This window comes from Lepus europaeus, chromosome 12 (assembly GCF_033115175.1).
Source record: "Lepus europaeus isolate LE1 chromosome 12, mLepTim1.pri, whole genome shotgun sequence".
In the NCBI taxonomy this organism is placed as follows: domain Eukaryota; kingdom Metazoa; phylum Chordata; class Mammalia; order Lagomorpha; family Leporidae; genus Lepus; species Lepus europaeus.
In genome coordinates, this window is record NC_084838.1 from 56403975 (window position 1) to 56417029 (window position 13055).

Sequence of the window (13055 nt, forward strand, 5' to 3'; positions counted from 1 at the left end):
TCTGGCATCTCAATTACTAAACAAAATTATTCAAATGATAACAGTATTATCCCAACCATTTTGTGAATTATGATGACCTTGTCCATCTAACATCAATTAAGTTTTCTTAATCTAGGAAATACAAGTGTTTACAGTGAATTTTCTGGGTTTATGATGTGAATCCTGGGACTGGATACACACTAAAATTCAGAGTAATAATGACAAAGAGCTTTCTGCTAACCAAAACTAATTCACATGTGAAACTGATTTTTGATCTGTATTTGCTGCACTTATTCTTGCTTTATAATAATAGAATGAAATATCCATTTCCTGATTAAATACACTATTGAAAATGAGATAGATGACCTCCTTACAGTTTTTTTAATCCCTGGGATATAATATCTTCAATAAATACGACTTCTAATTTGTGTAGATTTATATTTTATTCATTGAAATATGACAAAACTATAATAACTTATTTTCTGCCATAATTCAGCCCTCGAATGCCAACCAAAGATTTTATTTTCTTCTGCAGGCATGTGTTTGTATGTTTGAATCTGGAAAATGGAAGCTTTCATTCTCAAGCCTTTATACTTATCATTAAAATTTTCTTTTTATCTTAATATTACTAGCAGGGACTCCTCTGTCTCTCATATGCCTTTTTACACAGCAAAAACCACAGGCATTTGAATTGTAACCCTGATAAAAAGGTTTATAGGGCAATAGTAATAAAATAAGTTTTAAGCAAGGGGGATATGGGGACTGTGGTTAATGCTTCTGTCTCTGTACAGATGTGTGCAATATGTGTGCAGAGTTGGATGATACAACCCTGAACCAAAAAGATACGCAATAGAGACTGGGGTAATTCATTTCCATTTGACTCCACAGCACCTTTGTCTTTTTTCTTGTGTGCTTTTTAATATTTAGAATAAAAACAAATGAAGGAATATTGATATATACAAGGCTCACAGGTAGTGGCAGGGAGTTCTCAATCTCAAGGATCTTTTCTTAGTAGAGACTATGTACTCAGCCCGCCTGCCATAGGTGTAATAATGAACTCCAAAGACACCCATGTTTCAGTTCCTGGGACCTCCAACACGTTACCTTATACAACAAAAGAAACTTTGCTGATGCAATCAACGTGAGGGTACTGAGATGAGGACATTATCCTGGATTATGCAGGCTGGCATCATGTAGTCCTGATGGCTTTTACAAGACTGAGGCAGTTGGGTCAGGGTCAGAGAGACACGATGTAAGCAGATAATTAGGGTTTGGAGTGATATGCTTTGAAGGTGAAAGTATGGGCTGTGAGCCAGGGAAGCAAGCAATAGATCCTCTCCCCAGAGTCTCCAGAAAGAATGCAGGCCAGCCAATTTCTTGACTTTAGCACAGTTAAACTGATTATGGACTTCTGACTGTTGCAGCTATAAGATAATAAATTAATGTTGCTTTGGCCAAGCACTTTAGACACCTGCATCTCATATTGGAGTGCCTGGATTTGATACCAACCTCCAGCTTTTGATTCCAGCTCATATAGACCCTGGGATGCAGCAGTGGTGGCTCAAGTAATTGGGTTCCTACCACCATTATGGAAGACCTGGATTGAGTTTCTGGCTCCCAGCTTCAGCCCTATCCACAGGGTCTGTTGTGGGTACTAGGTGACTGAATCAATAGATTCAGAATCCTATTTGTTTATCTCTGCCTATCAAATAAGTAACCAAAATATTTCCAGTTGATACAGTCATGATCAAAGTGTTTCAGACTAATATGTGGTTTTATGAAGATACTTAAAGTTCATGGAAAATGGAACTAAAAGATAAATTTATTTTTGTGAAAAAAACTTTTAGAAATGCATGGTCTTTTTTATAATATGCATTTCCAAAACCTTTTTTAAGACCCTTTGTATATGTGGCTCTTAATTATGGTGCTGTAACTCATTAGTGTGATACGATCCCTCCTGCGGTATGTAGTAAATAAGTCATTTGTAGCCAATACCAAAAAGATGATGATGTGATAGTGTGGACTAACACAAACAAAACATGTAAGTGTTCAAAAGCTATCTGAATACAACCTAACAAAATCTTACAGCTAAATTGAGAAAGATAAATATTAAATGAATTCTTCACTCAGCGCAGAGATAAAAACCTAGGGGTAAGAGTAAGAGGTAGGACTGAAATAAGATGGCCTCCTCACAACCAAAGCTACAGTTACATTTCTGCTTCAGTTTTGTTTACTTGTTTCTAAAACACTATTTTAACATAAATACAAAGACTTCATGCTAGGTCTCCTCCAGACCTTCAGAATGTATAAATATTGGCCTTTTGCCATTTGTCAACACGTGCTTCACAAAGGACATAGGGAGTTGTGTTCCTATCTGGCAGATGACAATTCATGTAATTTATGCTTTTACTTTTTCAAGGAAAAGAAACATACATGAGGTCAGTGTGAACTCTGCATTTAAACAGTGAGGAAGAGGAATTTATCTTTCAAACAGGCTAATGTCTTGTCTTTCAGTATGTTATCTGTCTTTCGGTAATTGAAGAATTTGATTTCCCTAGCTCCCTTTCTTTCATATTGGAAAGGATGGGCACTGAAGAATTAAGCTCTTAGCATTATCCTCTGATAGATTCATTCAGCTAAATGGAGAAGAGCAAGTGAATGCACACCAGGTTTCTTTGTCCTAAGCCAGGATGACTGAGAAGTAAGAGGGTTAACCCTGCACACCGATTGTCAATAGCTGGTGTGCTAGGTGGTCAGTAGCCCAAGACCACTGTTGATTACTTTAGCAACACCTGCAGTTTAGCAACATCTTGATGTGTTCTCACACAATGACTTCCTTTCTTTTTAGCAGTAATAGCTAATTTTTGTCAACAAAGCTTAACTAAATGGGATTTTAGGAGACAATGTAAAAAGAATAGTTTATTGTTTCCTCCAGTTATAGAGGGATTCCTAAAAGTGACCTAGAATTCTTTAAACAGATCATATGCACTAAACTTTTAACTGAGGCTTTCTCTGGAGGCTAGAATCACTATGGCTTTCACTTTCTTTTTTTATTAAGGTTTATTTATTTATTGAAAGTCAGAGTTACACAGAGAGAGGAGAGGCAAGGAGAGGGAGAGGGAGAGAGAGAGAGAGAGAGAGAGAGAGATCTTCCATCCAATGGTTCACTCCCCAATTGGCTGCAGAGAAAGAGAGAGGGAGAGAGAGAGGTCTTCCATCCAATGGTTCACTCCCCAGTTGGCCACAATGGCTGGAGCTGTGCCAATCCGAAGCTAGGAACCAGGAGTTTCTTTTAGGTCTCCCACGTGGGAGCAGGGGCCCAAGGACTTGGGTCATCTTCCACTGCTTTCCCAGGCCATAGCAGAGAGCTGGATGGGAAGTAGACTAGCCGAGTCTCGAACTGGCGCCCATATGGGATGCGGCGCTTCAGGCCAGGGTGTTAACCTGCTGTGCCACAGCACAGGCCCCTGGCTTTCACTTTCTTTTTTCTTTATTTCTTCTTCTTATGTTTGAATATTTTTCACGATTATTATGTACTGGGCATGAAAGGCAATAGTTTTTAAAGGAATAAAAGTGTATCCCTGTTTTACTGGATGAACTTCAGGTGGTTATTGAATATGAGTTTCCTAATCTGAAAAATGAACTTTTACCTGGCTCCAGCGATTTCTCATTAATGGAATGAAATAGAAAAGTTTTCATGAGAAATTCGTGTCTTCACAGGCCCAAGATAGATGAAAAATGGGAGGATAAGTGACTCTTTGGAAATGTGCTGATTCAAACAGGAACGCTGGATGTGGGGTGGGGTTGGCAACTGACCAAAAAGGTCATGTATGTAGACATTCTCTAAAACTCAAAAAAGCATCCTGAATCAAGATCATTATTCAGCAGTATGTGTGCATATTGTAAAGAGGTTAGTGTTTCATGTTTCATTGAATTTCACTGCCAGGTTGATAGTATGACCTACAAATAATCATAACAATGCATTGATAATATAAAAGGCCGGAATTCTGCCAGATTTTCAAGGCTTGTGGGATGATATGCTTGATCTATTCATTCATTTCATCATATAAATATTTTACTCCCAACATACTATGATCTAACAGCAACACCAGCTACTAGTAAGGTTAGTTCAACAGTGGAGTTTAATTTTATCATTTTCTTAGGTTTGGCATGGCCATAGTTTTACCCTAGTCAGAAGTAACTTAGTAAAAATGCATTAGAAATCAGGAGGCCTGGGTTTTGGTCCAGGGTTCATGATCTTGAAAAAGGCTGCATGAATGCCGGAGTTCTGACACTTGTAAAACAAGGACAGCCTGTATAACACCTGGGGCCCTTTCAACCATACAACAATAGGCTTGTCGAGTGGAAAGGGTCAGGTGAAGTTGGGTAGATATCCAGCACTGTCTCCTAGTCCTGTGAATCTGTTTGTCCGAATCTAAAATGAAGAGAATGAAACCTACTTTTCACTGGTTTGCTGTGAGGATTAACTTCCATTCAGTTAGGAATAATACATATTTCTTAGTGGGATACTGGTTCATGGGCACTCAGGATATCCTTTTGACTTCCACAAACCTTCACACACAGTAGCAGGGAATTGATGCCATATACAAGAAAAGGAAAAATAGACACTCAACATTTGTTCCCAGGTGCTTTAGACATTTGCATCTTACTGCTTTTTGGTTTTATGAGTGCTTCAGGAAACCACAGCTCCAGGAAGGGCAGGGAGAAGGAAGGGGCTCCACCAAGCAATTATGAAAAAGCTGCCTGACAATGGCAGCCTCTCCTTCATCAGTAAGGCAAAGGTACATGAGCTACCATCCTCGCTCCTCCTCAGCCAGATGACCACATAATTTGTCATGCAAATTGGGACACTTTGGAGAGTGAAAACACACATTAAAATGGGGATGCATGTCCCCTCCACCTTTGAGGATTACTTTGTGACCTCTGTTGACACTTTAAAGCTAACTTTATGGTGAGGGTTGTGGTAGAGGTTTCAGTTGCTTCTTGGAATGCCTGCATTCCAAATTGGAGTGACTGGTTCAAGACCTGGCTAGTTGGGTTCTGACCCAGCTTCCTGCTAATGTGCCTCCTGGGAGGTGGTAGATAAAAGCTCAAACACTTGAGTCCCTGCCACCCACATGGGAGACCTGGATAGAGATCCAGGCTCCTGGCTTTGGCCTGGCTCTGCCTTGACTGTTGTAGGCATTAGGGGAGTGAACCAACAGTGGAAGATATTTCTATCTCTCTCTCCATCTCTCTGCCTTTCAAATTAAAAAAAAATAAAAAAGTACAGCTGAATCTCATGTCCTAATGGGGAGCAAATTACAACTAATATTTTATCCAATCAACCAATTAATCTAAAATCCCATGTTTTATAAAGACATGCAAAAAACTATTTAAAGATTGATGAATATATATTAATTCTAGATAGATATTATAGTAAATATATATAAAATAATATAGTTGTGTTATTATAATACTTTGGTACAGGATCAGCAAGATTTTTTTCTTTTTGTAAGTGATAGATAGTAAATATTTTAGATTTTGTGAGCCATATGGCATCTGTCACAACCATGCAATTGTGTCCTTGTAGGGCAAAAGCAGCAATAAACAATACGTAAAAGAATGGGTGTGGTTGTGTTCCAATAAAGCTTTACCAAAAAAGGATACAAACTAGATTTAGCTTGTGGGCTATAGTTTGTCAGCTCCTGCTGTAAAGCAATGGTTCCCAGACTTTTGGAATTATTTTCTCAGGAAAATAAACAGATCTCTGGAACTGACTCAGGATTTCTAACTTCTTATTTTGTTAAACAATGACAAAAAATCATCACCTAGTGCTTTTTCTTTTTTAGAATTTTAAACAAAAAAAACTAGAAAGGGCATAAATCCAGAACAAATTTAGTTTTATGGAAAACCTACAACATTGTCTTTATTTTTAAAATTTTTCCTTAGCTGGGTGACAGCTCTGTCACAAATACTCTCAGGTCAAGAGATGGGTCATTTGAGTTGCTTTTGCAGGTCACTGTGGGTATGGTAAAATAGAAAGGGCAGGATATTTATGACAACAAGACCTGGATTGGAGTAAGACTGGAAAAACACTAAGACAGAGGAAATGAGGAGACCTTGAACATTCTTTCAATGGGACAAAACTGCTGTTGAGAGAGCGCCCTTTGTCTTGAATTGCTGTTGCAAACAGAAACTCCAATGTTGAGTAAGCTTAGAACTCACCGGCTGCCATTGTGCAGGGTACCAGGCTGGGGGGCAATTGAAGCGGTTACATGCTTGCACCGTGCTGGGCTTGGGCTGGTGACACAGCTCATCGGCTAGGATTACTGTTTCATTCAGCTCTCTGGAAAGTAGGTGGGAGCAGAAGACATCTCTGGTTTGCAGGCCAACCCCACAGGTAAGACTACATGGACTCCACTTGCCAATTTCCCACCTGAGAAGAAATCAGAGGAAAAGGACATCCTTAATGCCTGCGCAGAGAACATTTCTCATGAACTCAGGTGTTGCTAATGGAGTAAAAATTGAAGGCTGAGAATGTGGGAAGTTCCAGGCCAAGACTGACTAGGAACTGTATCTTAAGCCTAGAATCCAACCACTTTATTCATGCTGTAGAGTTCATTAAGAATAAGTAAAAGGGATGATAAAATGGGAAATCCAATTTTTAACCACAAAAATCAGAAACAATGGTCAGAACCATGTCTATCCTGAGGGAATGTAAAAACTTTATCAAAATAAAGGGAGTTATTTAAGACATAGGTTGAGTACTGAATAGTGGGCCTAAGAGAAGCATTTCTGCTAATTTCTCTGCCCCTATTCTTAACAAGAATGAAAAATATGCGCTTGTTTTTCTTCTGCTTCAGAGTGAAAGGTCATTGGCTCCAACTTCTTCAAACTTCCATTATAGCATAGAAATGTCTCTGTCTTTTGTATAAATATCATCACTGCCTGGGACTGGATAATGTAACGGACACAGAGGCTGCTAAATCGATCAGTCTTCTTGAGAGGAAATAATTGGAGAGAGTGGCTCATTATCTGGACATAGATGTCAAATACACAAATGTGCTGAGTTCATGAATTGGCCAGTTCCAAACAGTCATGCCTTGAGAAGTACATTTGTAGAGAGCTAAGGGCCTGTAATAACAAGCCTACTGTATTTTCTTGTTGCAGGCTCCAAAATAGAAATGATAAGGACAAGGCTCAGTTGCATGAGCTCTCAGTCAGAAGCATTCTCTAAAGATCAGTATTAGAAAGTTCTGTTTGCAATTGAAGTACAATGATTCTACAAATAGGAGTTAGCCAAGAAAAGCATGGAAGTAGATCCCTCAGCAGCTAGGTCTGCCTAACTTTTTTTATAACCAGCCCAGAAAATTAGTTTAAAAATCTTTGGCCCTAATGATTTTCATCAGATTGTGAAACAGATTGTAAAACTCTTTCTGGTCCTCTGATATGGAGCTCTTTTTCTAATCCTTTTCACTGTTTCCTTTAATACACACTATGTTTATCCATACCTATCCCAAACTATTTTGTTATTTTCCATTATGGCCCATGGTTTTCTGGCTGTCTTAACACAAACTGTATTGCTAATTTGGAATACTTTTTTGCCCTTTTCATGTCATTCAAAATTTCTACATATTCAAATTTGATTCATGCTTAAAAGATCACATCCAAACCTGCTATAGACACGAAATTAATGTTTTCAACTGCATTACAGTTAGTCTGCCTGTCAAGGGCCTGGCATGAGTATGTACCATCTAAGGTAGGGTATGTGTGTAAGTCAGTTTCACTTGCATCACCTTCATAACATCATCCAGATAATGTATGTGGTTGATAACTTCCCAGTAAATGTACAAATGGAAGGAACTTGTCATAGAAGGCACTTTAACACATGATCTCAATTACTTCTAGAGAGACAGGCTCTGTTGATTTTCCTCATCTTACAGTCAAAGGCATCTGAGAATCCAAGAGGCTGATTTACCCAAGTACCCACAATTAATTAGTAGTGAATCCAGTATTCAAACTTCAGTGTATCTGACTCCAGCACCTTTATACTTCCTATTGTAACAGGCTGTCTTCCAGGAAATACTTCAAAAAAGTCTTCCATAAACATACATAAAGTTTTAAATGAATAGAAAAGGAAGCCTGAGTTGGTTGTATTTATTTTAGATCCTTGTGTGAATTTCTATAAATATATTGCCTTATTTTTAGCCCTATAGTGTGTGTTAAGTCCAAGCTTTAAAATGCTATAGTGCTATTGGTTTTATAAAATGTCTATGGTGGGAGTTTGGCGCAGCAGTTAAAACTCCATGTGGGATACATCCCATCTCATATCAGAGTGTCTAGTTTCAAGTTTCAGCTCTGCTTCTGATTCCAATTTCCTACTCATGTGCATATTGGGAGGTAGCAAGTGATGGCTCAAATGTCTGGGTGTCTGTCACCCTTGTGTGGGACACCTGGATCAAGGTTTGGGCTTCTGGCTTTAGCTTGGTCCAGTTCTGGCTGTTGTGAGCATTTAGGGAGTGAATCAGATGGTAGAAGATCTCTCTCTCTCAATCTCTCTCTCTTTCTTCTCTCTCTCCCCTTTGAAATAATGAAATGTTTTAAAAAAGGATATTCATTACATAAGTGTTCATCAATAGATGAATTAATAAAAATCATGGTATATTTTACAATACTGTATACAACAATAAACTATAGCAACAATCAACAACATGGGCAAATATTTCAAACATAAACAAATACCAAAATTGAATATTGTGAGTTTTCATTTATATAAGCTCAAAACCCCAAATTTTCAGAAGTTAGGATGGTAGTTACTCTTGGTGGGTAGGATTAGAAGAAGAGTGCAGGGAGGAGGGCTTCTGTAGTGTCACCTAGAACTGGGTGCTAGATCTGGGTCCTGGATGTAGAAAATCACTGATTTGTACACATAGGATCTGTACTATTCATGTTTATGTTTCAAAAAAAGCTCCCACCCCACTTTTAAGTGAAATACTAAAATGCTGTGTGTATAAAACAAAATCCAACAACCACACTCAATGCTAATGACCACAGTACACATGTCTCATAAATTTGGAGCTTCCTACATAGTGAAGGTTGTCCCAAGGTTAAGGCTTATCAGAGCAGAGGCTATACATGCTCACTGCCTCCATCCCTGCTCCCACCTCTGGCAGATATTCAGCCCCCAGGACCCTCAAGCAGAGGCATTTTGGCAGCCATGAGTCCACTTGAACACTGCTCAGAGAAATTCACAAAACAGACATGTCTGCTTCCCCTGATAAAAGTACATTACATTCCCGTGGAACAAGGTCAGCAGAAGCTATCTGTACATTAAGCACTCTGCTGATTCTGAGACAAAAATATTTTAATTAACTTAGACCCAAAATGGGAAAGCAAAGAGACTCTCTCCTACTTCTCTCCTGCACAGAGGCTGCAATTCTGAGCCATGGGTCTGGGTGCCGATATCCCTTCCCTGCCTACTGTGCCTTTGACTGTTTCTCAGGGTGGAGTTTCAGGCCAGTAGGGGCCAGTCCAGGGGCAGATCAGTTGTTGCTGGAAGCCTGTGAGACACTTCCAGGCTTCCCTTTGGATTCTGGGACCTGGGTTCTACATAAGTCCAGTGTGGAACATAGCAGCTCTGTCCTGGTGTCTAGTTAGACTCTCATCTTAGTTGGCTTTTACTCTTCATCTCCATTTAAAATGTTACTTCTTCATGGAGAAAACTCTTGATTGGATTCATTGACACCCCCTTTTGGAAATTCTCAATGTACAGTGGTTCACCCTTATCCATGCTTTCACCTTCTGGGTTTGTTACACACAGTCTACTGAAGTCCAACAATATTAAATGGCAAAACATAGAAATAAACAACTCATAAGTTTGAAATTGTGGAGCATTCTGAGTAGTGTGATAAAATCTCATGCCATCTTGCTCTGTTCCCTCTGGGAGGTGAATCATCTCTATCCATCCATATATGCTACCTGCCCTTTAGCCACTTAGTAACCATCTCCATTACATGATTGACTGTGGTGGCACTGTAGTATTTGCATTCCAGTAACCATTACATAGTAGCCTAATGCTACATCACAATGCCTATGTATGGTTCACCTCATTTCAACTCCTCAAGAAGGCATTCTATCACCTCACATCATCACAGGAAGACCGAATAGAGTATAATTAGATATTTCAGAGAAAGAGTGTGTGAGAGTAACAGAGTCCAAGACCATTACTTTTAACTATAAAGTTTTGTTACAATTGTTATATTTTATTATCAGGTATTGTTGTTTATCTCTTAATGTGCCTGACTTGTAAATTATACTTCATCATAAATATGTATAGGAAAAAACATTGTATAAATAGGATTTATTACTATCCATGGCTTTAGGAATCTACTGGGGGCCTTGGAATATATTCCCTGTTCAGCCGGCACCGCGGCTCACTAGGCTAATCCTCTGCCTTGCGGCACCAGCACACCGGGTTCTAGTCCCGGTCGGGGTGCTGGATTCTGTCCCGGTTGCCCCTCTTCCAGGCCAGCTCTCTGCTGTGGCCACGGAGTGCAGTGGAGGATGGTGCATGTGCTTGGGCCCTGCACCCCATGGGAGACCAGGATAAGCACCTGGCTCCTACCATTGGATCAGTGCGGTACGCTGGTCGCAGTGCGCCGGCCGCAGAGGCCATTGGAGGGTGAACCAACGGCAAAGGAAGACCTTTCTCTCTGTCTCTCTCTCACTGTCCACTCTGCCTGTCAAAAAATAAAATAAATAAATAAAAATATACTCTCTGTGGATAGGACAAACTACTGTACTTGTAATCTGACTACCCCATTCTGCTGTTTACTTGATAAGAACAAGGGGTCATGTCTGTTTGGGTTTACTACTTGCTATGCGTTGAATTGCAGCTCCTGTGTCTCCCAGAAAGATTTATTGGAGTTCTAACCCCTAGTACTCTAAAATGTGACTTTACCTAGAAACAGGATCATTGTAGATATAATCACTCAAGATAAGGTTGCACTAGAACACACCTACTAGATCCATTATAACCAGTATTCTCATAAGGGGAGAGAGGCATACAATAGGGAGAACACCATCAGGGCAGTAGCAGAGACTGGAGTGATGTAGCTACGTGATAAGGAACACCAAGGAGATTCAGCAAATACCAGAAGCAATAAGAGTACAGGAAGATTTTCTCCCATATAGATTTCAGAAGGAGTATGGTTCTAGGACACCCTGATTTTGCACCTGATTTTAATTTTCAGATCTTTGAAACAGTAAATTTCTCTGTTTTTTTTTATAGATTTATTTATTTGAAAGTCAGAGTTAGAGAGAGAGATGGAGAGACAGAGAGATCTTCCATCTGCTGGTTCAATCCCCATATGGACACAATGGCCAGGGCTAGGTCAGGCCAAAGCCAGGAGCCAGGAGCCAGGAGCTTCATCTGGGTCTCCCACATGGGTGTCAGGGGCACAAACACTTGGGCAATCTTCTTCTGCTTTTTTCCAGACCATTAGCAGAGAGCTGGATGGGAAGTGGGGCAGCTGGGACATGAACCAGTGCCCATATAGGATGCTGGCATCACAGGTGGTAGCTTTACCTGCTATGCCACAATTTCAGTGATTTTTATAAAATTGTTTATGGTGGTTTGTTACAGTAGCCCTAGTAAACTATATACCACTGCAGCTTCAGTGTCTAGCACAAGGCTTGGAAAAGTAGCAGATGCTGAGTAAGGATATGGTGACCCAAGTGGGTTGCATTCACAGTGAACACTGTATATGCCTTTGCATTAGCCATGTCACTGGTCAACATCTCAGCTCTGTTCTTTAAACAAGTTCTCATGCTCAATTTCAAAGTCCCAAAAACTCTCAACATCATAAAGTTTTTTTCAGTGTGGTATAGACTCCTGGTGATGAAATAAGAATTAACTTGTATTTGATAGGCCATATCCTACTTTGTGTAAATATTTGTACATTTTACTGAAGCAATAATAGTCATATTATATCATATTATAGTGTTTTCTCTAAGATGCTTCTAGGGGTGTTACACAATCTATATCTTGGTAATCCCAACATTTTTCTAAAATATAAAAATAATCTGAATTCTGAACTATGTCTGCCCCAATAGTATTGGCTAAAAGGACCTTGTATAAGGAGAGTAGTAAACCTGATTGCTATGATTTCTTTCAGCTTCTAGACTCCAGGTGTTTAGTTTCATGGTTGGGCTTTTGGCCAAAATGTTATGGAAATGCTGGTTTCCCCAAAATTCTTTTCTACACTGCTTTTTTTCCTCTGGCCCTTCTTCTCCATGTTCCTGTTCCTTCTGTCAAAACCTGTTTGCTGTAAAAGCTCTGCGAACTGACAGTTGTAGCTGATGCCATGTACCTTCAGGTCTTGACCCTGTTCAGATCCTGAGCAATTAACTACAGACCAAGGGAAGGTAAGAGACAGAGGGTGACCCATGACCTTAATGGTTGAAACTAGTCTTGCTGCAACTCTGTCCAGCTTCAGGTGTGTTTGGATTGGCCTGACAGAGGTAGATCAGAGGCTTCAGACTTGTTCCCTGATTCTTATGTTGTTCATTTGATAGTGCTGGAGTTTTGACCAAAGTCCAGTCTACTAAATTGTGGTTTATCCAAGTCACTCTACTTGGATGTGGCTCTCCCATGGCCCTGGGATTGGCAGAGCACTCTTAGCCATAAGCTGTAAGTTTAAGACAATAGCAATCTAGCTAACATCACACATGTTTGCCAATGATAATAGTAGTACTAACATTTATACAGCACTTAAATGAGCTGAATTCTGTACTAGTTGCTTTAAATCCCCTTCACAGCCCCATGAGACAGATACTATTATCATTTTTATTATCTCAACAAGAAACTGAGGCCCAGATAATGCAAACCATGGCCTAGAATGCTTGTTGCTGGATCCTACCCAGATACTGTCATATCCAAGTCTACCATGATTTGGACACAAGGGCATGGAGAACAAGGCTGCTGCTTATCATAGGGGCCAGCCTTGTAGATTTATAAGCCTCTGCTCTACACCACCTCAGCTTCTTTTGCTGATGTTCCAGCAGGATCCAGT

At 39.8% G+C, this 13055-nt stretch overlaps 1 protein-coding gene across 4 annotated transcripts in view; it reads right to left on the minus strand.

Annotated features, from left to right (window-relative positions):
• The window catches only part of ADAMTSL1 (ADAMTS like 1), a 475795-nt gene that overhangs the window by 190120 nt on the left and 272620 nt on the right, over positions 1–13055 (minus strand). For all 4 annotated transcript variants that reach the window (XM_062208161.1, XM_062208159.1, XM_062208160.1 and 1 more), the window contains one exon: positions 6208–6418. In XM_062208161.1, coding sequence (XP_062064145.1) covers positions 6208–6418 — 211 coding nt within the window. The remainder of the gene's footprint in view (positions 1–6207; positions 6419–13055) is intronic.